Source organism: the organism of the source record quoted next, unplaced genomic scaffold, assembly GCF_019419815.1.
Source record: "Pyrus x bretschneideri cultivar Hongxiangsu unplaced genomic scaffold, Pyrus_bretschneideri_v1 Contig32, whole genome shotgun sequence".
Lineage (NCBI taxonomy): Eukaryota > Viridiplantae > Streptophyta > Magnoliopsida > Rosales > Rosaceae > Pyrus > Pyrus x bretschneideri.
Window position 1 is genome coordinate 3,882,751 of NW_025999635.1, and position 22,579 is coordinate 3,905,329.

At 37.8% G+C, this 22,579-nt stretch overlaps 3 protein-coding genes and 2 pseudogenes across 13 annotated transcripts; 1 reads left to right on the forward strand and 4 right to left on the reverse strand.

The window, feature by feature from the left end:
• Nucleotides 1-1,980: 1,980 nt before the first annotated feature.
• LOC103952800 (autophagy-related protein 18c) lies at nucleotides 1,981-4,855 on the forward strand. Its single transcript, XM_048590607.1, has 5 exons — nucleotides 1,981-2,267; nucleotides 2,739-3,599; nucleotides 3,776-4,031; nucleotides 4,208-4,331; nucleotides 4,623-4,855. The coding sequence occupies exons 2-5, from the start codon at nucleotides 2,844-2,846 to the stop codon at nucleotides 4,714-4,716; spliced, it is 1,230 nt and encodes a 409-aa protein (XP_048446564.1). The 5' UTR covers nucleotides 1,981-2,267; nucleotides 2,739-2,843; the 3' UTR covers nucleotides 4,717-4,855.
• Nucleotides 4,856-5,046: 191 nt separating this feature from the next.
• On the reverse strand, nucleotides 5,047-6,477 carry LOC103952801 (protein SRC2 homolog). Its single transcript, XM_009364490.3, has 2 exons — nucleotides 5,877-6,477; nucleotides 5,047-5,786 (listed from the first exon to the last, which is right to left on the reverse strand). Exons 1-2 carry the CDS (start codon nucleotides 6,331-6,333, stop codon nucleotides 5,194-5,196), a joined length of 1,050 nt encoding a protein of 349 aa, XP_009362765.1. The 5' UTR covers nucleotides 6,334-6,477; the 3' UTR covers nucleotides 5,047-5,193.
• Nucleotides 6,478-8,434: 1,957 nt separating this feature from the next.
• Nucleotides 8,435-11,675, reverse strand: LOC103952798 (annotated as a pseudogene).
• A 441-nt stretch (nucleotides 11,676-12,116) lies between these two features.
• On the reverse strand, nucleotides 12,117-14,299 carry LOC125480202 (annotated as a pseudogene).
• Nucleotides 14,300-15,962: 1,663 nt separating this feature from the next.
• LOC103952796 (homeotic protein female sterile) lies at nucleotides 15,963-22,521 on the reverse strand. Of its 11 annotated transcripts, none has more exons than XM_009364479.3 (13): nucleotides 22,047-22,513; nucleotides 21,837-21,928; nucleotides 21,116-21,161; nucleotides 20,902-20,948; nucleotides 20,639-20,736; nucleotides 18,821-19,054; nucleotides 18,448-18,490; nucleotides 18,255-18,321; nucleotides 18,034-18,079; nucleotides 17,858-17,956; nucleotides 17,439-17,507; nucleotides 17,164-17,335; nucleotides 15,963-17,020 (listed from the first exon to the last, which is right to left on the reverse strand). In XM_009364479.3, exons 6-13 carry the CDS (start codon nucleotides 19,028-19,030, stop codon nucleotides 16,161-16,163), a joined length of 1,566 nt encoding a protein of 521 aa, XP_009362754.2. In that variant the 5' UTR covers nucleotides 19,031-19,054; nucleotides 20,639-20,736; nucleotides 20,902-20,948; nucleotides 21,116-21,161; nucleotides 21,837-21,928; nucleotides 22,047-22,513; the 3' UTR covers nucleotides 15,963-16,160. The 11 variants fall into 11 exon arrangements, with proteins under 11 accessions (XP_009362754.2, XP_018504332.2, XP_048446744.1 ...); XM_018648816.2 differs by having other exon boundaries at nucleotides 20,902-20,989; XM_048590787.1 differs by having other exon boundaries at nucleotides 17,170-17,335; nucleotides 20,902-21,161; nucleotides 22,047-22,521.
• Nucleotides 22,522-22,579: the final 58 nt, after the last annotated feature.

Sequence of the window (22,579 nt, forward strand, 5' to 3'; positions counted from 1 at the left end):
ACTTAAGTTTTGATTAACATGCTTATTTCATATTTGTGACTTATAATACGGTTTACAAATTTGGTCTGAAAAATAATCAAAACTTTTATTATTTTCACCGTTTACACGATTCTTTTTGTGTGTGTGTTTTTTGTTTTTTTTTTTTGAGTAATGATAAATGACCAATATTTGCTGGTGGTAATTCAATTATAAAGCAGTTGTTAAGAACATAGAATTTTTAGGTTTTGGTGTTTAGAAAGAATATTAAATGATGAAAATAGAAAATATAATTTTAACTACAGTATTGCTTGTCTATTTATTTAGAGGCTAACTACATCTCCTCCTTCTTAGTGAGGACAATATCATTTGTTCAAATAAAAAAATAAAAAAAAAGACTTGCAATTTGAAAAGGTTAGTACACAAGGTTGCTATTATTTTTATATATCATTTGCATTAGATGATCAGTTTTCACTCCTCCAATACAGCTTTTAACAAAAAGGAAAGGGAAAGAATAAGGGATAACTTGATATAGATCCAATTTTGTGAGCCATTAGTAGAATTAGTCCACTTCATTGAAATAGGTCCAATAATTGAGATTCCATGTATGTTTATTTATGGTTTGTACCATATTTACCCCTTAGGCTTACGAATTGTAGTAAATACACAAAATTTCTTAATTATGAGATAATTTGTGGTTTAACTAATCCCTTAATTGTAGGATTAGTTATAGCCGTATAATCACCTCAACCCCCAGTCTGTTTCATCCCTCATTTTTTCCTTCTTCCAAACAATTCCCTTTATCAATCCTCCTCTTTTTTGTCTCTTCTTTTCATTGGTGATATTTTTGTGTTCTTCCCTCCAAATCCGTTCCTTTAATGGAGGTATATTATATCATATTTATATTTTTATGTTCCGCCATGTAGGTTGCCAGCATTTTTCTTCCAATACAATAGGTAGTTTATTTTTGTTTTGCATGTAGATTATATCTGCTTTGTAGGTATAAAACATTTTCTTCCTATACAATAGGTAGGTAGTTACTAGATTATATCGGTCTTGTTTTCTTCATAAATAGTAGGTAGTTACTAGATAATATTTTAGTTTGAGTATTTAAATATTCAAAATTTAAAAACTGAATAAATGATAAAAAAAATTAAAGAATTTAAATATTTTTATCTGAAAGGGTAAAATTGATATCAAAATAAGTAATTGGATAACTGGACTCGGTCCCAAAAACTATCTAAGTTTTTGGACCTAGATCCAAAAGCCCCAAAGAATAAATACTCATTTTAGCCTCTCATCCATCCTTGTTCAATCTTGATAATTACCCCTGGGTTGGCTACCGAATCGCCGATTGGGAGCAAGATTTCTTCTCTTCTTATTGCCTTCGCATTTCTTCTCCGCCTCTTATATTTTTTATTTTGTCTTTATTTATTTATTTATAAAAAATTGATATAAGATATTGATATAATTTAATCGTGGCTTTTCAAATAAGAAAAAAGAATATAATAAAAAAAAAAAGAGAGAAAATCCTATTCCTGCCGTTTGGATACAAAATACATATAAATATTGTGACTAATTGAGACGAGAAGGAACCTTATAAATATCAGTTCAAAGACCAAAACGCCTAATTGGGCTAATTTTCAATAAAAAAAAAAGTTTTTTTTTAATTTAAAATGGTTCATGAGATTATTATAACTCTTTACTTTGGTCCTTGAAACTGCCAACCGTCAACTATTTTGCTTATTCTGTGAAAAATCTCTATTCAATTGAGGGTATTTTTGTCAAATCAACATTTTCATTTGAACTGATGGTTTTTTCAATTTAACCGAGATTTTTCACAAAAGAACCAAAATGATTGACGATGAACAATCTCATAATCATATTTATTGATTTTAAATCTCAATGACCTAAGTAAAGAGTTATAGCAATCTCATGATTATTTCGGTTAAAACAAACCTTAAAAAATTAAAACTAAATAGAGAGGGGAAAGGAAATAAAAAGAGAAAATCGAAAATAAAATAAAAAAGGGAAAAACAGACGTCTCCTTGTCGTCTCCTCTCGCCTCGTCTGGTGCTGATGGCCAGTTTTAGATCGAAATTCAGCAATCGACTCTCAAACTCTGAATCTAATTTCGTCTCCTTCCTGCTGTTCTCCTCCACTCCCCTCCTCTCTCTTTCTCCCATGAATATAATTAATTAATTCGATTAATCATTTTTTTTTTTCTGATAGAACATCTGCGGCTCCAAGAAAGATTCAATTTTTTGCTGATCACTGGCGATGTAGCAACTGTAAGTTTGTGAAAATTCGTAATTATGGTTATTGATTGCTGGAATATGATCGTATCTGAAAATCAAGCTGTCCAGATTTACTTGATCATGATCTTCTCATTGCTTGTACTGTGAAAAGATGGATAATTTATTGCGAAATGTGCTTAATTTAATGGTGATTTGCTAGGTTTTAAATCCAATTAGTTTAATTTGATAATGGGTATTGGAGATTTTCTCTAAAGGATGATAATTTATATAGAATTTTTAAGTTTTATCTCTTTCGGGTTACTTTTTGTTTCGAATTAGTTGGATTTAGCATTCTTCACAAGGTTGATTTGATATTGTTATTCAGTTTTTATACTTTCTGTTTGACATTGTTGCTCCTGATGAGTAATTGGTCATCTCCTCTCAGCTTTAACTGATATAAACTGCTTTTCTTGTATTTGAAGAATCTAGCATTGATTTTTTGTTTTTTTTTTATTGGAATGGCAGAGTTGATCTTGTGGTTATCCATCTTTGATTCCGGGTTATCTGTCGTGTCACATGATTATTGATTGTGGAAATGGGTTGTAACTTGTAAATGAGCCTGATTCCGACATGAGTTCAACAGTGTCAACATCTCGAGGAATACATTCACCCGCAAGGCTTGCCAGGCACAAATCACCGGATTCTGGGGCTTCTGGTTCTTTTAGCCTGATTGAACCAGACATTAATGACAGTGAAACGGAGTTGCTCTCTGTGTTTTGGAATCAAGACAACGGTTGCTTCTCTGCCGGCACAAGCAATGGATTTCGCATCTACAACTGCGAGCCTTTCAAAGAAACTTTTAGACGTGATTTGAAAAGTGGGGGATTCAAAATTGTGGAGATGCTATTCCGATGCAACATTCTTGTACTTGTTGGTAGCTGGGACAATTCACAATATCCGCCTCACAAGGTTATGATTTGGGATGATCATCAGAGCCGATGTATTGGTGAATTTTCATTCAGGTCTGAGATTCGTGCAGTAAAGTTAAGGCGCGATCGCATAGTAGTTGTTCTTGAGCACAAGATATATGCTTATAACTTTATGGATCTGAAGCTGCTGCATCAGATTGAGACTGTAGCAAATCCTAGGGGATTGTGCTGCCTTTCACACCATCCAAATACATCTGTGCTGGCTTGCCCAGGCCTTCAACGAGGACAAGTTCGAATTGAACATTTTGGGCTGAATGTGACGAAGTTAATCAATGCTCATGATTCTCATATTGCATGCTTCACCCTGACAATGGACGGGCTGCTTCTTGCAACTGCTAGTAATAAGGGTACTTTGATAAGAATATTCAACACAATGGATGGGACTCATTTACAAGAGGTAGCATATTGCATGTGAACTTTTAGTAATATGTTATGGTTGTTCTTCAAGTTTATGATGAATGGCTTCAGATTCCGTATGACAAAATGAATTTTTTAAACTAGCATGTTGTGAATTACTGAATAGAAGAACAAAGTTCATTTGTATTTATATATTAATCTGTTGCCTTTCTGTAGGTACGCAGAGGAGTGGATAGAGCCGAAATTTACAGTATTGCTCTATCTCCAAATGTCCAGTGGTTGGCAGCATCGAGTGACAAAGGTACTGTGCATATATTCAGCCTCAGAGTTAGAGTACTCGGGGAGGATTTATCTGCTCATAATTCTGCTCAAGGGCCAGCAATGTTTCAGCAGAACTCTTCAAATTCCCTGGATCCTCTTATTTCTCCAAACACCGGTGCCAATTCTAGTTCGTCATTGTCTTTCATGAGAGGTAATAAAATTGTGCTCAAAATTTCTTTTCAAGACTACTATGTGTCATCTGCTTGGATACTTCGTGTCTATTTGTTAAAGTGTTCAAGGGACTTTGGTTTGGATTTTTCCGTAACTTCTTGCCCTTGAATGGTTTTAAGTGTTTTCTTCTAAAAATAATCTCTTGGACAATTGCAGGGGTTTTACCAAAATATTTTAGCTCCGAATGGTCATTTGCTCAGTTCCACTTGCCAGAAGACACTCAATTCATTACCGCATTTGGTTCTCAAAACAGTGTCATCATTGTTGGCATGGATGGGAGGTATGCTCCCTCTTTCTATGTGTTTCTATTTGTCCTTGCATTTTCCGCTAGCCTAAAATAGTTGAAATATTCGAGTAATTATTCCTCAACGGTTCATCTAGGTCCATGATTGAAATTACAAGTTATTCCTCAACAGTTCATCTAGGTCCATGATTGAAATTATAAGTAGTTTTGTTTCGTAATGAAGTTTACTTAAAATTGATCCCCCTTAAGTTGTCCCCTTCTTTTTTACCCATTCATTTGTCTCCCACACCTGCTTCGCTGATTTTTTTTCTTCTTCTGGTTTATCAGTTTCTACAAATGCAGTTTTGATCCAGTGAATGGAGGTGAGATGGTGCAGCAGGAATATGTACGCTTTCTAAAAACCGAAGGCAGGCCAAGATAGACTTTCGAATGATTCATGCAACTATACATTCTTTCATCCTGTGTAAATATTGATACGGAATCTCTGTTGGATGTAAATATTTGGAAGTGTTGTGTTCCTTTTCACCGCATCTCGTAAAATAAAGCAATCTTTATAGCTACATTGCCAGAAGCAAAACCTGTCCCATAAATTGCTAGGATTATCAATCATAACAGTGTTGTTTCAGCTTCAGAAACGGCGCAAAACATTGAAACCGAAACAATCTGGTTTCTCGAACAATCTTGATCGTGCATTTTGTCCAAATGTTCCAGGTTCTGGCTTGAAAAGTCTATTAGTCCAGTACAATGGTCGTATGGGAAATACTTGTATATTGAAGAATAATTACAATATCTGTAAAACCCTTTCCATTACAAATCTCTGTTTGGATGTTTAATAGTTGTAATTAAAAAGCAACCAACAGATTTTCATTTCATAAGCTGACGCTAATTACAAACATGGTCAGAAAGGAGGATCAGTTGATATGGTAAGACTAGCATCCTGTAAGCCAGAAGGAACATCGAATCCTGACATGAAGTCATCACCAAAGATCACAGCACCTGCCGCCAGCGCTCCAGCACCGATTCCCATTCCAACACCAGCTGCTCCTCTACGACCAGGCGGTGCTCCAGATGATGGCATGTTGATATACGTCTCCTGCATTCGATCTGTTCTCGGGATAAAAGTAGGTATGTAGCCAACATTAGAAGGTGGGGGAGGCGGTGATGGAGTTCTAGGCGGCTGATAGCTCGGCCCGCCTGCTGGTGGGTAGCTTGGCCCCCCTGCTGGGGGGTAGCTTGGTCTGTTTGCTGGCAGGTAGTTTGGTCTGCCTGCCGGCGGGTAACTTGTTGCGCTGGCTGGTGGGTAGCTTGGTCCGACTGCAGATGGATTGGAATAGTTTGGAAGGAAAGGCATTGGTTGTGCATTTAGGGAGTTGATACGGAATTGATCTTCCGGCCTTTGTTGTCGAGCTACAGGTCGTATCGCTGGTGCAGATCCGTCTCCGGTAGCAAAGGTGATAGTAATGCTGTTATCCATAGGTCCTCCTTCACTGCCTAAAAACAGAATTGCAGTCGATAATCACATCACATTCGAAACTCAATTTATACAAGATCTTTGGAAGTTTTTCAATGAATTATGAATACCTGTGTACGAGGTTCGAGCTTCCATATCCTCAGAAATACGTATTGAGACATCGACGAACCCTTGAGGTTTGTTGGAATTCTTTTTCCGCAACTGGTAGCTCCCAACTTCTTCAGCTCCATGCCTCGGAGCCTCAGAGTTCTTGTTATGCTTAGCCAGAAACTCTCTCAGGACAATAGTTGCCGTCCCCTGAAGCTTTTCCCGGAGGAAGATAGGCTCTCTGCTGTACACCTCAACCTGCAGAGCCAGATCCTGCAAGTCCGCCTCCGAGCCCTCAATCAAGGTAGCAAACTTGGTTCTCCACACCGGATTCTCATTTCCAGAGGCATCGATCTTGGTGCAGTACTTGTTATTCGGATTAGTCCACCCAACAGCATACCACTGGAGCTTCCACAACGAAGACGAACGCCTAAGCCCTCGGGCGGATATCAAGCACACTTCAACCCAGAGCTTCCCCATGCCAGGCTAGTTGAAGGAAAGCGAGGAGCTGAGAGACAACTTTCTTGAAGAAAAAGAAGGGAAGCTGTTTAGCATTATCTGAACTGCTACTTTACTTTGGAGGTGAGATAACATTTATACCGTACCGACATTGTGGGGTAACGGTAACCCCTTTTGTCAAACTTCTTCCCAGCCAAAAGTGCTTCACAGATGGGCAGGAATCGGTAATTATTAATTAACAATAGAAAACGCTCAACTCAAAAAAAAAAAAAAAAAAAAAAAAAAAAACATATTTAATGGATTGGACAGCTGGTAAAGTTAAGGACAATATCAGTGTTGTTAGAGTAGAGCCCAACAGACTTGCTGATCCAAAAATCCAACATGGTATCAAAGCCAAGTTCGAGCCCGTGCATGCCAATGAGCTTGTCACCAAGAAGGAAACAAGCCATGACCCTTAACAGAGAGTCGGCCTTTGAGTTTCATTGAAAACAAGTCTAGACTCTTAACATAGAGCTGACCTGTGTAGATTTTCATGTGTGAACCACTAAATGGGGTTACGCGTGAGAGGAGTGTTGGAATCCCACATCGGTGGGTGCAAAGGAAAATAATGGGTTTAAATATGATTGCCCCACTCTAACTAATATCGAGGCATTTTGTGATAAAATTCCACACCTGACGGATTCCCCCACTCTAGCTCATGTCCTAAAAAATCCAACAAATATGACTTTGAAGGCTATCTGTAACAATGAGACTATTAAGCTTACAGCTAGACTAGCTTACTCCCTCCCTCCTTCAAGAAAAGAGTCCATTTTGGGTCTCGAATGTCGATGCTTCAGCCAAGGGTATATCGAGGCTGGGGTTGACGATTTCTTAGTCTTCTTGCATTCTAAGGTATTTAAAAGGGGTGGAGCTTGCAATAGCTTTCGACCCGCACGTTTATTCATCTGTTGATTGCCTTCAGGATCAGTTGGAACACTTCATATATACATCATTGCAATGGATGCCAAAATGACATCCCCAGAGCCACACCCTTAGAAGAATGACCTGAAACAAGTAATGGAAAGCTTTTCGGCATTCAAACGAGATTGGTATAATTTGTTACCTCTCATCTTCCGAGCAAAGGGCTGCTATGTCATAGATGTCTCTACTTGTGAGTATTCTGCAACAAGTAATGGAAAGCTTTTTTCTTATTCGAGCGATATTCTAATCCACATAGGAAATTGGTTGTGAGAGAGGTTTATAGTATGCAACTGCGAAGATATGTTCCAAAACCAAGTCGGAATGGTATCTGAAATTCCTGTATTGGGTAGGATTAGAACCACCAATTGCGTTTGTCTGATTCCACATAGGAAATTCAGGCCCTGGATGCCAATAATCCAACCATAAACGCTGAAGTTGAAAAGGAGGAATCCAATCTCGACTAGCTTTCAAAGTCAAGTAAATGGTATCCTCCTCCATCTTGCTCAACTATTCGTAGTACCATCCTATTTGCACTAAAATTCTTGTTCAATGGTGGTCCTCAAAGTTCATTTCCGATAAAGCCAGACAAATCAAGACTTTGAAACCGAGTGCTTATTAGAATTTCTCCAGTCAAAATGTTGTAGGACTCAGAAATGTCAAACTCCTCATGCTTTGTGGAATTTCTCCCTGAACCATTCAAACTGTGGTCAGCAATGAAGATTTGAATGGTTCACTAATTGAACACCATTAGAGGTGAAAACAAGGCTTTCTGCTTAATCAAATTTCACTTTTATCATCATAAAAGTGGATAATCACCAAATTAATCTTCTGAGTTCCGGCTGGGAACTGGCAAATAACAATAGAAGTGCTTGTTTGAACATCATAAGTGCTTGTATTTCACCAACGCACGCGCAGATATCCATTGCATAAACCAACACTCAAAATTCGGGAATGGTTGCAAAGTTAGAAACCTGATCATCAGTAGTGTGTGTGTGTGTGTGTATAACAGCTCTAATCAGCATCGCCATGAAGTTGTGTTATATAACTTAAATGAATCAAGTACGTGATGGGGATGAATCCATGAGACATCTCTATATCGATGTTTAAACAGAAACTTGGTGCAACGAAAATTTGAAAACAATGCTTTCAGGTCATATCAAAGTGAAAAGATTGTGTCATTGTAATTCTTATTGTAACATTTGCGACAAAATTACAACCAAGCAAAAGAACAGCATTGTGTCAAAATTATTCAACAATTACACCATAAATTTTTCCTACTATACTATTTAGGAATCTTAAGATAACATTGCTCAATGGCGTGTCTACCAGCAACAAACCAAGTAAACTCCAAAAACCGAACATGAATCCCAATCCCAAGCTAACATAGAACCACTTGTCTTCAAGCAGATTGTATTCTCTGTCTTGCTCAACGGCTGCCGGTATCACCCCTGTTGCACTGCAATCGTCGAGTGGAGCACCACAGAGTTCATTGCCGATAAAGCTGGATGGATCAAGGCTCTGGAGCTGAGTGCTTTCTGGAATCTGTCCCGTCAAATTGTTGTCAGACAAGTTTAAGTGACTCAAGAATGTCAAACTCCTCATGCTTTGAGGAATTTCTCCATCAAGCTGGTTCATTGAAAAGTCAAGAGATTCAATTCGTCTCATGTTTCCAATCTTTGAAGGGATTCCTCCAGTCAAAAGATTTTTTGATAAGTTCAGTGTACGTAAATGGAGTAGGCTGGTCAGTTCCTCAGGGATCTCTCCGGATATAATGTTGTTCGAAAGGTCCATGCTAGTTACCAATCCAAGAATTTCGCGATATTCCACTTTTCTACCCTTGGTCACCAAGATTGCTTCGACTAGGTACCTCCCATAAGAAAAAATGTCAAACAACAAAATATTCGGACTGTTCGAATTTGACAAGGTGGCCATGGCACTAAAATTGTGGAAGCATCTTGGTATTGTCCCTGAAAGATCATTATCCGCGAGGTCCAAGATTTGGAGATTTATGAGATTACAGAGTTCATGAGGAATGTCTCCATGAAGCTGGTTCGAACGGATGTTCAGAAGCATCAAATTTGAGAGGCTTTTCCCTATCCACATTGGTAAGCTTCCGATAAACTTATTCCCACCAAGGTCAACAACAGACAACTCGGTACAGTTCTGTAGGGACAGAGGCACTTCTCCGGATAGCTGATTATTGAGCAACTGCAATGATTTGAGGTTGAACAAGTATCCAATGGAGCTTGGAATGTACCCAGTTAAATTGTTGCTTTCCAAATTTAAGACCGCCAAGTTTTGCCAATTCATCCAACAATCAGGAATTTTTCCGGTGAGAAGATTTTTTCCAAGATTGAGAAGATAGAGTTCTTTTGGTTCGTCCACACTATCACAAAAGAAGCGGGAGACAGATCCGGAAAAGGATGAATTGGAAAGATCTAGCAGATAAACTGTGGAGGGAACCAAAGGTAATGAACCATTGAACCGGTTAGAACCCATGTCGATCACTAACGAAGTGCCAACCACCATATCTTGAACCTCTCCACACAATTAATTGTGAGAGATATTCAAATAAAGTAATTGGGAAGATAAGTTCCAAAACCAAGTTGGAATTGCGCCCGAAAGCCCTGTATTCGACAAGCTTAGAGACCAAACTTGAGTTTGTGATCGAAGCCAGTTAGGCAATTCAGGCCCCAAATGCCAAGAATCTAAGTATAACTGGTGAAGTTGAAAAGGAGGAAGCCAGTTTTTACTAGTATTCAGAATTAATGAGTTTCCTTTTGCATTGAACTCCAGCAGTCTTGTGAGCCTAGTAAAATGGACTTCAGACACCACGCCTTCTAATGAATTATATGACACGTCCAAATTCGTAAGAAACTCGAGCTGACCAATAATTTCTGGAAGAGTCCCATTGAATTGATTGTCAGAGATGTCTAGGTTTAATAAGAATGACAAGTTCCTAGTGACGCTGGAACGGGACCTGATATTGAATTACCAGAAAGATCAAGGTTGCTTAAATTTTTAAAATCTCCTATCTTCTCTGTCAAATGACCAGAAAGATTGCAATAACTCAACGACAAAGACTTCATTCTAGCTGAAGCACACGCACCGGACAAACTGTCGATGATTTCTGATACCTTTCCAACTGTGAAGTTGTTCATTGACAGATCAAGATCCATCAACTTACAAAGCTTTTCCAATGACTTTGGGATTTTCCCTTCCAGCTGATTATTATCCAACCGAAGACTAACAATGGATGTCAATTTTCCAACAGAGCTTGAAATTTCACCCTGCAAGTGATTGCTAGAAAGAAACAAGGACTCGAGATTGCTAAAACTGTACAGCCATTCAGGTATAGTACAATTGAAGAGGTTCGACTCGAGATTAAGAACTTTAAGACCAGTCATATTTAGAATACCATGTGGAATTGGTCCTTCAAGAGAATTGTATCCTAGATTCAAAGAAGCAAGGTCTTTATGGTTGAACAGCCATTTGGGTATCGGAAGACTGAGATTGTTCAACGAGAAATCAATTTCCCTGAGAAAGCTGATGTTTTGTGGATAGTTTGGGATTGGACCCTGGAAACCACAGTTACCGAGGGAAAGAGAAACTAGATTTTCAAGACTGAAAACCCATTTGGGAATCGAAGAAGCAAACATGTTTGCAGAAAGATCGAGAATGGCAAGTGAAGTAAAATTGATTGAAGGCAGAGGTGGAATGCGATCAAGTCTGCAGTCGAACATATGCAACTCTTTCAAAGAGGGAGCATGCTTGTGACTTGCAACCAGTCGGATGCTTTGCTAAGATCAACAGAGTTCATGTCCAGGTGTTCCAAATGAGAGAGACCAGAAATCCATTGAAGGTTCTCAGCCTTAAGCTTGTAATCACTGAGAGAGAGGTAGCGTAGACTCGAGAGATTTCCCAACTGATGAGAAATTATTCCCGCGAATCCTGCTTTTGAGAGGTTAAGATATCTTAAACTTCTAAGAGAACCAAAGAACTTTGGAACCTGTGCTTCTTGAAAATCATTGTTGCTTAAGTCCAAGTAGTTGAGATGCTTTAAATTGAGCAAAGAATGACTTACCTTGCCACCCAAGGAAGAGTTGAAATTCAATGAAGGGTTGGAATTACCAAGATGAAGCTTGCTGGATGTGACCAGTTAAGTCATCGCAGATAACTCCGGTCCAAGTACAACAGTCGGAATCTTCTTCATCAACCCACGAAGAAAGCCGATTTGCAGGGTCCTTCAGATCTTGCTTGAACATCAAAAGGGATTGCTTTTCGCTTTCTTTGCAAAGCGAAGTCCAGCCCAGATTTTCATTGCAGGAACCAAAACTAATTGAAATGGTTGCAATAGCTAGAGCCCTGACTAGAAGGAAAACAACTCTCATGGTTATGTCCATAAAGTGTTAGTTTATGAAGTAGGTGATGTGCGCGCCCGTATATATATACACATGCACAATGGCAGACAGTCAGACTTGTTGAACCTTTGACAATGTTGAAAGGTTGAAAATTCATACAGAAATAATCAAAGCTTTGATTTCTCTTTTTCTTTTTTTGGACTTTCATCTTCTCCCGAAATTAATGGAAGGCAAAGTCACCAGCCTTCGTTTTCTTGAAAAGTGACGGATCAGCGTTCCATCGGAACACAGGAAATCTCGAAGTGGTGCTCTGACCAAATTGAGTGGTCGGTGGTGTCGAACAATCAGCCAATACTAGTATTAATAAAAAAGTTCACAAGTGGCAGCTCACTCGTGAATACAAGTTATATAGAACAATCACATGAGAAATGTAGTCGAAATACAAACTTTTATATTCAACGGGTAAAAACCAAGTCTTGCAATCTATAAAAGTAGCTCCATGTATTGAAAAACTACATCGTGAAGTTTAACTATTCAGGAATCCCGAAAGAAGAATGCTCCATGGCATGTTTACCAGCAAAGAACCAAGCACGCTCCAAAAACCGAAGAAGAATCCTAGTCCCAAGCTCAGGTAGAACCACTTATCTTCAAGTAAACGGTATCCTCCTCCTCTGTCTTGCTCAACTGTTGGCGGCACCATCCTATCTGCACTGCAATTCTTGTCCAGTGGAGCTCCGCAAGTTCCTTAGAGTAGTTTCAAATTGTTGCAGGACAAGTTTAAGTTGCTCGGAAATGTCAAACTCCTCGTGCTTTGGGGAATCCCACCATCAAGTTGGTTCATTGATAAATCCACAGACTCTTAACCATTTCATGTTACCAAGTTTTGAAGGGATTCTTCCGGTCAAAAGAGTTTTGGATAAATTCAATGATTGCAAACCGTGGAGGCTGGTCAGTTCCTCAGGGATCTCTCCCGATATCATGTTCTTTGAAAGGTCCATGATTACTACCAATCTAAGCATTATCCAACCATATTCTGCTTCTCTCCCCTTTGTCACCAACTTTACATTATCCAGATAAGTGTCGTACATCAACAATACCTTGTAAACATCTGGCGTGTTGGTCATGGCACTGAAATTGTTGAAGCATCTTGGTATTATTCCGGAAAGGTTGTTATGTGCAAGGTCCAATACTTGGAGACTTTTCAGCTGACAGAATTCATGAGGAATGTGTCCTTGAAGCTTATTTGAACGAATGTTCAGAACCCTCAAATTCGAAAGGCTCTCTCCAATCCATGTTGGAAGGCTTCCGGAAAGCTTATTTTGGCCAAGGTCAACAAGAAGCAAATTCGAACAGTTTTGCATGGACAAACGCAATTCTCCGGATAGATGATTATCTTGCAACTGCAGTGCTTTCAGCTGTTTCCAGTACCCTATGGAGATTGGAATATTCCCAGTTAACTTGTTGCCTTTCAAGTTTAAAGTTAACAACCATTTCTAGTTCATCAAACAATTAGGAATTTCTCCAGTGAGAAGATTGTCCCCAAGATAAAGAGAAGTAAGTTCTTTTGGCTCATCCATCCTATCACAGAAGAAGTGGAAGAGAGATCCAGAAAGTGAAGAGTTTGCAAGATTTAGTATCCTTACTGAGGAGGAAACCAAAGGCAATGACCCATTGAATTGGCTAGAACTTAGGTCAATATGACGTCCCACAACTATATTTTGAAGGTTCCCATACATTTGGTTGTGAGAGAGATTTAAAGTTCCCTTGAGAGAAGTAGTGGTATTTGTGGAGGGATGGGTCGAAACAGAACCTTGGAAATCACAACCTTTGAGAGAAAGAGAGACAAGATTTGTAAGACTGAAAGCCCACCTAGGCATCAAAGAATTAAATCTGTTCTCGGAAAGATCAAGGATGGAAAGCGAAGTAAAATTTATGGCAGGTAGAATAAGTGGAATGTGATCGAGTTGACAAATGACCATACGTAACACTACCAAAGAGGGGAGCATGTTTACTGGTCTCAACCAATTAGATGCTTTGCTAAGATTAACAAAACTCATATCTAGGTGTTTCAAGTGGGGATGACCAGAAATCCATTCGAGATTCTCAGCCTTCAGTGTGTCATCGTGGAGGCCAAGATATCGTTAGATTTGTGAGGTTTCCCTGTTGAGGAGGAATTAATCCTTGGAAACCAGCTTCTGAGATGTTAAGATATCTTAAAGTTTTAAGAGAACCAAAGAAGCTAGGAATCTGCAATCCTTGAAACTTGTTGTAACTCGAGTCCAAGTACTTAAGATGCTTCAAATGAAGCAAGGAAGGATTTACCTTACCACCCAACCAAGTATTACTGTAGTAGTTATCTCCAAAAGACTCATGGATGTCCTGATGGGAATTGGGATTAGTGAGGCGGAGCTCGCGAACATGACCAGTTAAGTGATCACAGACAACTCCAGTCCAATTGCAGCAGTCTCCATCACTAGTCCATGACGAGAGCCGATTTGAAGGATCCTTAAGATCACTCTTCAACATCAGAAGCGCTCGCTTCTGACCTTCTTGCAAGGCACACCCGGACTTCCACTGCGTAAACCGACACTGAAAAATGGAATAATGGTTGCAATAGTTAGAAACCTGATCATCAAAGGTAAACCAGCTCTCATGGGGTTCTCCATAAAGTTGAGTTATATGAATCAAGTATGAGCAATGAGGGTGTACACACACACACACACACACACACACACACACATATATATATTTCTAGATTAACAATTTCCACAACAAATTTCTTAAAGAAGTTATATAATCTTTATTTAAGGAATATAAACTTATTTTTAGTCCACATTATTGACTAGATTTCAAATCTTGAACGTCAAAGGTTGAAATATTTCAACCTTATTTCCTAGTTTCTATGATTTATTATTATTGACAAGATATTTAGTTTATGCGCATAAATTAAAAATCTAGTCAATAATAATAAATCATAGAAACTAGGAAATAAGGTTGAAATATTTCAAGATTTGAAATTTCAACGTTTTACGTTCAAGCATGAACGGTGAACTACTCAATATCCAATTGTTAGAGCTTTGATTTAGATTGTACAAATAGTTATGCTCGCGTGTTACTATGAGATTAAAAATATTGTCTAAGGTGCAGAAAGAATTGAAAATATGTGTCAAAGAATAGTGTTTATACATGTATTACATCTGCAAACAAAATATACATATTGTTAGAAAGAAAGTATGTGTTTACAAAACTTGTGGTGGAAAATATGACAGAATCCTGGAACACTCAAATTATTGAATTAGTAAACAAACTTATGTGTATTTATACAATACATACATGTGTGTGTTATACTTGGGGTCAATTCATGAATAAGACTAAATAGAGATGGTCTTTTTCACCCTGATGAAGTAAGAAAACGTACGAGTATTTTGACTTTTACCACTAGAACAAAGCCCCGTCCTTATTTTTCACGAGTCAGTTCACCCCATTTCATAAAGGACGGAGCTAGAAGTTCTTCTAGTGGCGGCAACCCAAAAAATAACTAGCAAAATTTTAGTATAGCATGGTTTACACTCATATCATAACGAGGATGATTTCAAATAATAACGTATCATAATTTCATTGTTACAAAATTGCACTGTAGTAGTGAAAAGTGGTAATGTGAATAGAAAAATATTAACACATGGGAGGGGAGAGAGGAGTTTTTCTGTTTGAATGATGGAACAAAAGCACTTGTGAATCGTAATCATATAATATTTAATATAGAGTAGAAGCAGTTTTTAGGTAATGCTTGATATTAGTAGGTTGGAATATTTAGACCTTCAAACTTTGAATGGTTCAGTGATTGCCCAGCATACGACCGGAGTCTGAAAGTGGAATAGAAAACAGTGCATGCTTCCAGTCCCAGGTCGATCAAAATTCAAATTTTTTGTCATCGTAATTTCAAAGAATTAGTCTTTTATTTATTTATACTAGCTTAAATAAAACATATTATGTTTCACGATTTGACTTTGATCCCAAGATAGCTCTGTTTTCTTGTTCGAAAATTGCCCATTTTTGCAGCCGGGGACATACTTGGTTTCATCAAATTTTCAAATGTCGTGCCTTCCTTCAGTTGTCCACAGGCCAGCTAAGGCAGCGAGCTTAGTAAATCCAACCCGTGTACAACTATATATATACAAGCGATAATGAGAGAGGAAATTTGAACTTACAACCTTCGAGACAGAAGCAAATGTTAACCTTTTTAACTACAAGCCTTTGAACCAATGTGGATGGTTATCAACGATGCTCCGATCTTAGTCAAGCTAATGTTATCAATCAAAAAGTTGGCAATTGAAAGCAACAAGCAGGAGATGGATTGTAATTGTCTAGGAAAAACCAAAACCGAAAGTTGAGTTCATCTCAGCATTTTCATAAAAACAACAAAGCATAACTTCAAACTCTTATGTTCTCACGAAATGGAAATGGTACAGTAAAATAGAACTGAGGGCACACTGACATGTTTAGTCACGCAACATATTCATCCAACCTTCATGGCCGAAAGTTCCACGGGTTCCAATCACATCCCTCAGAGCTTGCACGAAGAGCTCCAGCATTTGATCCCCGTGAGTGCTGAAAGTCACAAGGAAACATGTTTGTTTCCGCGGCACCTAGCCCTTGTGAGCTTGCAGGAGGAGCTCCAGTGTTTGATCCCCCTCCACTCCGACCATGCCCAAACCATTGATCTATGTCTGACAAATTTATAGGCCTCATGCTGATTCCAGAGGCTGGTGTGCCCGAGCCTTGCCCTTGCTGCTGGAATGGTTTAAAGTCAGGTATTTGTGGTCCTAGCCCCGCTTGCCTCAACCCGTTCAGACCTTGGCTCGCCTGCTCGAAACTATTACTTCCATACGGTGTGCTTCCACTACCACCCATAGGTTGAAATTGATGCTGTATACCTCCAAAACAATTTGAGTTCAGCCCATGTGTGGAGCCAAAGGCTGGGCTCCGACTTGAATTAGAAATAATTGGAGGGCATCGCCACCATATGGAAGAAGACGGTGACTGGCCATAAACCTTTTCACAGTCCCCCTTTAGATCTGAAGCAGGCAGATCAGCTATAAAAGGATTCCTACCCCTACCAACATCATTCCCAATGCTGTTGTTAAACAAGGCATTGATTGAGGGTGCAGTCCCAATAAACTGACCATTATGGTGCTCAATGTTTGTTTGAGCACCGGAGTATAGAGATGGGGTGGACCTCCGAAGGATAGTTGAAGGTTGAGTATTTATGATGCCATTCTGAAATAATGCCACATTAAGATCTAGATCACTAAACTGAAAGTTTGAAGTTGAATTACAAGGATTAAGAACTCCGGCTTTTTGTAACTTCTGCTCAGCAACCCCTTGCGCTGTTACAAGCAAATGCAGAATACTGAATTAAGTCTTTGATCAATATCTCATATGAAATAAGAGTAGTCAAGTACTTTATAATTACTGTAGCCAAAATGAAAATTTCAAAGTTGAACTTAGGGCATGCGTAGTTTGTACTTACACCGACCCCTTAAAGGCATCCCATTAGTTGACCTATCAGCAGAACTGTTCATGATGTTCTTGCTCCTCTTACCAGCTCGAGATATTTTCGAGGAACATGCACTTTCAAAACTTTTATAATCTTTCTCTAGGGCTTCAAACAACTCCACTGCTAGATTTTTCATATCACAAGCCTGGACAACCATAAATTGAATATAGTTAAGGAGAAAATGGAGATTTCAAGAGCATAAAATGTTGGTCAACCTTGACAATAACAACAGTGCTCAGTGGACTGACCTTTCGATTAAAAATGGAAGATGGAGCGTTGTATGACATTGCATTACTGAATACCAAAAACACATCATGCTGTACATCAACCAAATGAACATCAAAACTAAAGCACCAGATTTGTGTATCAGTATTAACAAATAATTCACTATTAAGGTTACAATCACATATGTGATATGGAACACAGTTTGTTTTAATCCTACCACCATAAAGTAGAACAAAGACTAAATTTGATAAGGAAACTTATGAACCAAACCCAGCCGACCTGTTTACGCCTGAAACAAATGTGTACACACATGCTGACTCAAATTTTCAGCAAATACAGAAAGGGAGAGCAGATTAAATACAGAAGCTCAAATACCAGTTCTCTCTTCCGAGCCTTACTGAAAGGAAAAACAAGTAGAGAACTAAGGAGTATAGAATCACACCTGAAATTCTTCCAGTGTTCTGTAGGTTCCTCCACTGAGTTTTTCTGAAATCGTGCCGAAATCCATTGGCTCTTTAATGATATCATTGTACCCCTTAACCTTTCACATCAAGAACCATATATTAGCAACTACACAAGTATATACACTTGGAAAGACCATAAATAAAGAAGGCAAACCTCTTGTGGGTTTACTGGTTTTGCAAACATATTGTACAAGTCTTTCCTGTAGTTAAAGTTGAAGAAAGATAAAGGCATTAACTTTCTTGATGAGGAATTCACTGAAGAAGGGGCTAATCACTTATACGAGCAAAAGAAAAGAAAAATTTCACATCATAAATATTATAGCATGGCTAACTATAAATACTCATTAAGAAAAGATGTCATAACCCAATGTTTACTTTTGCAGAACACTAAGAAGCAGTTCAAGCTTCCCTGATTCTGGTAGAGGCGTCTCCGATGGCACAGCTATTTGATTAAATACAAGAAAAATGAATTAGTGAGTCTTTTCCATCATAGCATATATATATATATATATATATATATATATATATATCAAGTTGCAATTTAAATCTTAAAAGAAGAAGTACATACCACCACCGGCATTTGTACTATTGTTGTTGCTCGAATTACCAACCTACAATTTATGAACAAAAGAAAAAAGAATAAAAAACAATGACACCTGTGCAAAATCCACAATAAATAAACTTGTCCTTCCATTCAAAATAAAATAACTTAAATAAATATAAGTATTTAGAAAATAATGCAGAGTGCCTATCAGATTTTATTACTAAGAAATTATGCTTGATTAAAAAAACTCAAAACAATAAATTAATCGTCATATAGTCTGATATATTTATTTTATATCAGGTATACATACATAAATACATATTATGTTAACACACTTCAACATTTCCACCTCTTGTTCAATAACTGTTCCAGTTTTCATAGCATTACTAAGACATACCTCTGTTATCAATGGATGCTCATTTCTACTTGCAGCCAGATCTTGGACAGGTCTACTCTTAACCCTTTTTCTTCTCCGTTTCTGGCAGGAAGCATCTTCTTCAGAAGACACATCCTCTTCTGCATAACATATTACTGTGCCCTTACTTTCCGCCCTTGATTCAAGCTCCACCAATCTCGCACTTCTTCTTCTTTCCCCATTCGACATCATTGCTATTTGTTATTTTCCAGGCTCCTGATCCATAAATCAAGTGATAAATATTAGGGATGAAGCATGGTAATTTCAAGAAGACTATTAGATATTCATGTTATATATTCAATTTTGGAAAAGTAAAAGTATCAGAAAAATTAAAGGCACTGAAATTCCTTGTGATTCCACAAAAAATTAGTTTTAGTAGACAGGTAAGGGTTACATTGGATATATTTGTTCCTAAACTAATTTGTGGGGAGGTTCTCAGACTTCACAAAACCAAGTTGATAGGTGCTCTTCTTACTACAAAACTCACTTAAGAGCATAGTTAGAAAACTCACTGAACTTTCATATTCTCTCACATCCTCTTAGATAGGAAACCATCACATCTTTCAGGCATTTTTTAGATTGGACCCCCTTTTCATCTCATTTAAAAAACTGATTTGCATTATAAAAGAAAAATCGGAAAAAATTGAATGAACTGATGCCACCTGATCTTAGATTTAGTGATAAAACACAAATTCAGTATTACTCAACTGAAACATTGCAAGTTTTACAATAAATGCAAACCCAAAAAAGCAAATCCACAATCGTCTTTTATTCTGAAGAATGAAATATGAGTAATTATGTTAACTTTCATAAGCTAAATTTCTTATTCACAGTGAAATATGAGTAATTATGTTAACTTTCTTAAGCTAAATTTCTTATTCGCAGTTCAATCTCCTAAAACGACACTTCAGGGAATTTTCTAGTCCAATTCTAGTAGAATACGTATTCCAAAAGAACAACAGGCAACCTGTTTCTGCATCAATGAGTACTACCACCACCATATTTTGGCATTTTCCACAAAAGAAGACGCATGAAAAAAAAAAACGCATACTGAATGACAGGCTACATAATGAACAAAGCAAATGTGCTTTTTCCTTATTTATTTGTTTCTTCATTATATTGCTAATTTGATGGACCTGTTTTTTCTATGAGGAAATTTTCTGTCTTTTGCACCTAGAAATCCCTCAACCTGCATTCTGGACTTGGATTCGAATTAGGACATGGCAGAACCCTATGATCCTTTGACATTCTAATTTATAACCAAAGTAGAGTATACAAAGTTTTCTTTCCCTCCATCCATTTGACTTCTCCCCCTTGGGCATGAACTGTTTAACAATCTGATAAGCAATCAGGTGTTGGAAGTTGGAACTAAGCTCAGATGCCAAAAGTAATACGACTCTGGGTTTAGCTTTATATCAAGCTAGTGTGCTTGAAGATCTGATGCCAAAGCAACTGGTTCCAAGCCTACTCCAAATCTATCATTTTTTGTACCAGCCGCAACAATTTTTACATCAATGAAGTTCCAGGACTACTCCAAATCCATCAATTCTTACCAATCACAACATTTTTGGCATCAGAGCTTCTCTAAGAGGCAAAATCTTAACACATCAATATCATAAATTGATGACAACCACAACATAAATGATAGGATTGAATCCAATTAAGCCCAAAACACCACTTGATATAAAAACAGTTAAAGAATCAACAAGGTACAAAGCCTTTTGGGATGGGCTAAAAAAAAAAATTTCACTCTTATATTTATGATTATCAGAAATACTCTTCCTTTCTAGCAGGACTCACCTACCGGCAGATTACCTTGATTATTGTAAATCTGATATACGTGCAACTGATCTACTCAAAACAATTCACCACTGGTAAACCTTCAATCCCTTTATATCCTGATCATGGCAGCAAAAATGATTAGTGAAAATACAAAAACATAGAAAGATTATCAAAGAGCAATCAGGATCTGCAATTGTTCTTCGTAGACTCTCCTACGGCCATCAAACACAACTGAAGACAAAATGCAAGACTTTCATTCAAAAAAGAAAAGCAATAGTTACCAATTGCTCTTCTTCAAGAAACCGACCAGAGAAAGAATTTACAAGACCTGCGCCGCGATAACGTCAATCCTCATTGCTCAAACAAACCCTAAGAAGGCCATTTTATAAAGTGCCTCAATAAATACCACCCCCATTTAAGGTAAGCTAGGTGGATTTTATTGGATATGAACGAATAATGACTAGCACGGGACACCCGGCGCATGAAGCACTTTACCTGACAAATGCGTTCTGCTGAACAAGCGCAGTGGCATTTGTCACATCTGGCAAAACACTGATAGTGAGAATAATGCATGGTTCAAAAACAAAACTTAGCGGTTAAACTCAGATTTACTTCGCGGTGATAAAAGCGATTAAAATGAACAAGAGCTTTAATTTTTTCAAAAGTCATGTAAATGAAAATAAAATGAGGAGTAACAAATTATTACTTTGTTTCATTTCTATGTGTGATTTTGAATTCATTCCTCAGAAGCCTTTACAAACCAAATCTTCACTATTATGGCAATTTCTAAGTAACTCTCTTGATGAATGAACAAAAAAGAAAAACACATATCTAGCTTAGATATGATTTCTGAAAAATGCATCATCCGTTATAGAACTTTTGAACTAAATCAGTAAATGAAGCACTTGATAATGCCTACAAACTCCTTGTGTGTTTCCCAAATATACTTCATTCGTTAGAGACTAGAACTAATACACTATTGGACTTTTAGAAGCTCTTGATTAAACCACATTAGTTTCTACATCTATTTATTGATCAATGCCTTGTGCTCAATGCTTTCGAACACGAATCAATTATGTGATAAGGCTAGTTCATATGGTACATACTACAACGAAAAAAGTAAGTAACCATTCATGACTAAAAATCAAGTCAATTATGTTAAATTTTTGTTAAAAACGGCACTTAAATAAACAGGAAAATGCAGAGGCGGGCATACCAGTATCCATCTCGGCAACCATTGGAAACCGACTTATGGTGGTTTGAACCAATCCCAAGTACTAAAGAAGATTCTTGCAATATCTACTCTCACTGCAAAATCAATTCAATAATTGCATAAACTGCCTATGCTGAAAATTAACAAAACCCTAAGAGAGAAAGACAGAGTAGAATAAAAATAAAAATTATGGGTCTTCTTACAAATACTCACTCTCAAATTTGTAAGCAATGATGAAAGCCCCAGAATTGTTGGACCCAGATGAATGATAAGGTGTTCTTGCACACTCTGAGAGTCTGAAGATTTTCCAAGCAGCTGGAGCACTCAAAGTTGTGATCTTTTGGGGTAATTTCAGTGGTTCTTCATATGAAGGGAGGATTGAGAGCCCAAAAGTCCATAACTTTGATGGGTTGCACTGACCTCCTTCTTCTGGGTCGGAATCTGACACCATTATCGCCATTGAAGTAAAAGAAGGCGGTGCTGAATCGATGCTGCTTCTTTGGTCTCTGTGAATTTCAGGAAACACGGTGGAGGAGGAGGAGTTCGATACGCTTGTATAGAATTGCAATTTGCAAAGCGTCTAAAAAATCTCGTGATGGTTTCAATGCAAGTTACAAAGTTGCAACAGAAACAACATAGGCGCCAATTCAATCATGTTTCGCGTAAATTTGGTACGACACTACGACTTCTTCAAGTTTTCCTTTCCTACAATTTTTTTATTTTTCGTGAAATTACATTAATCACCC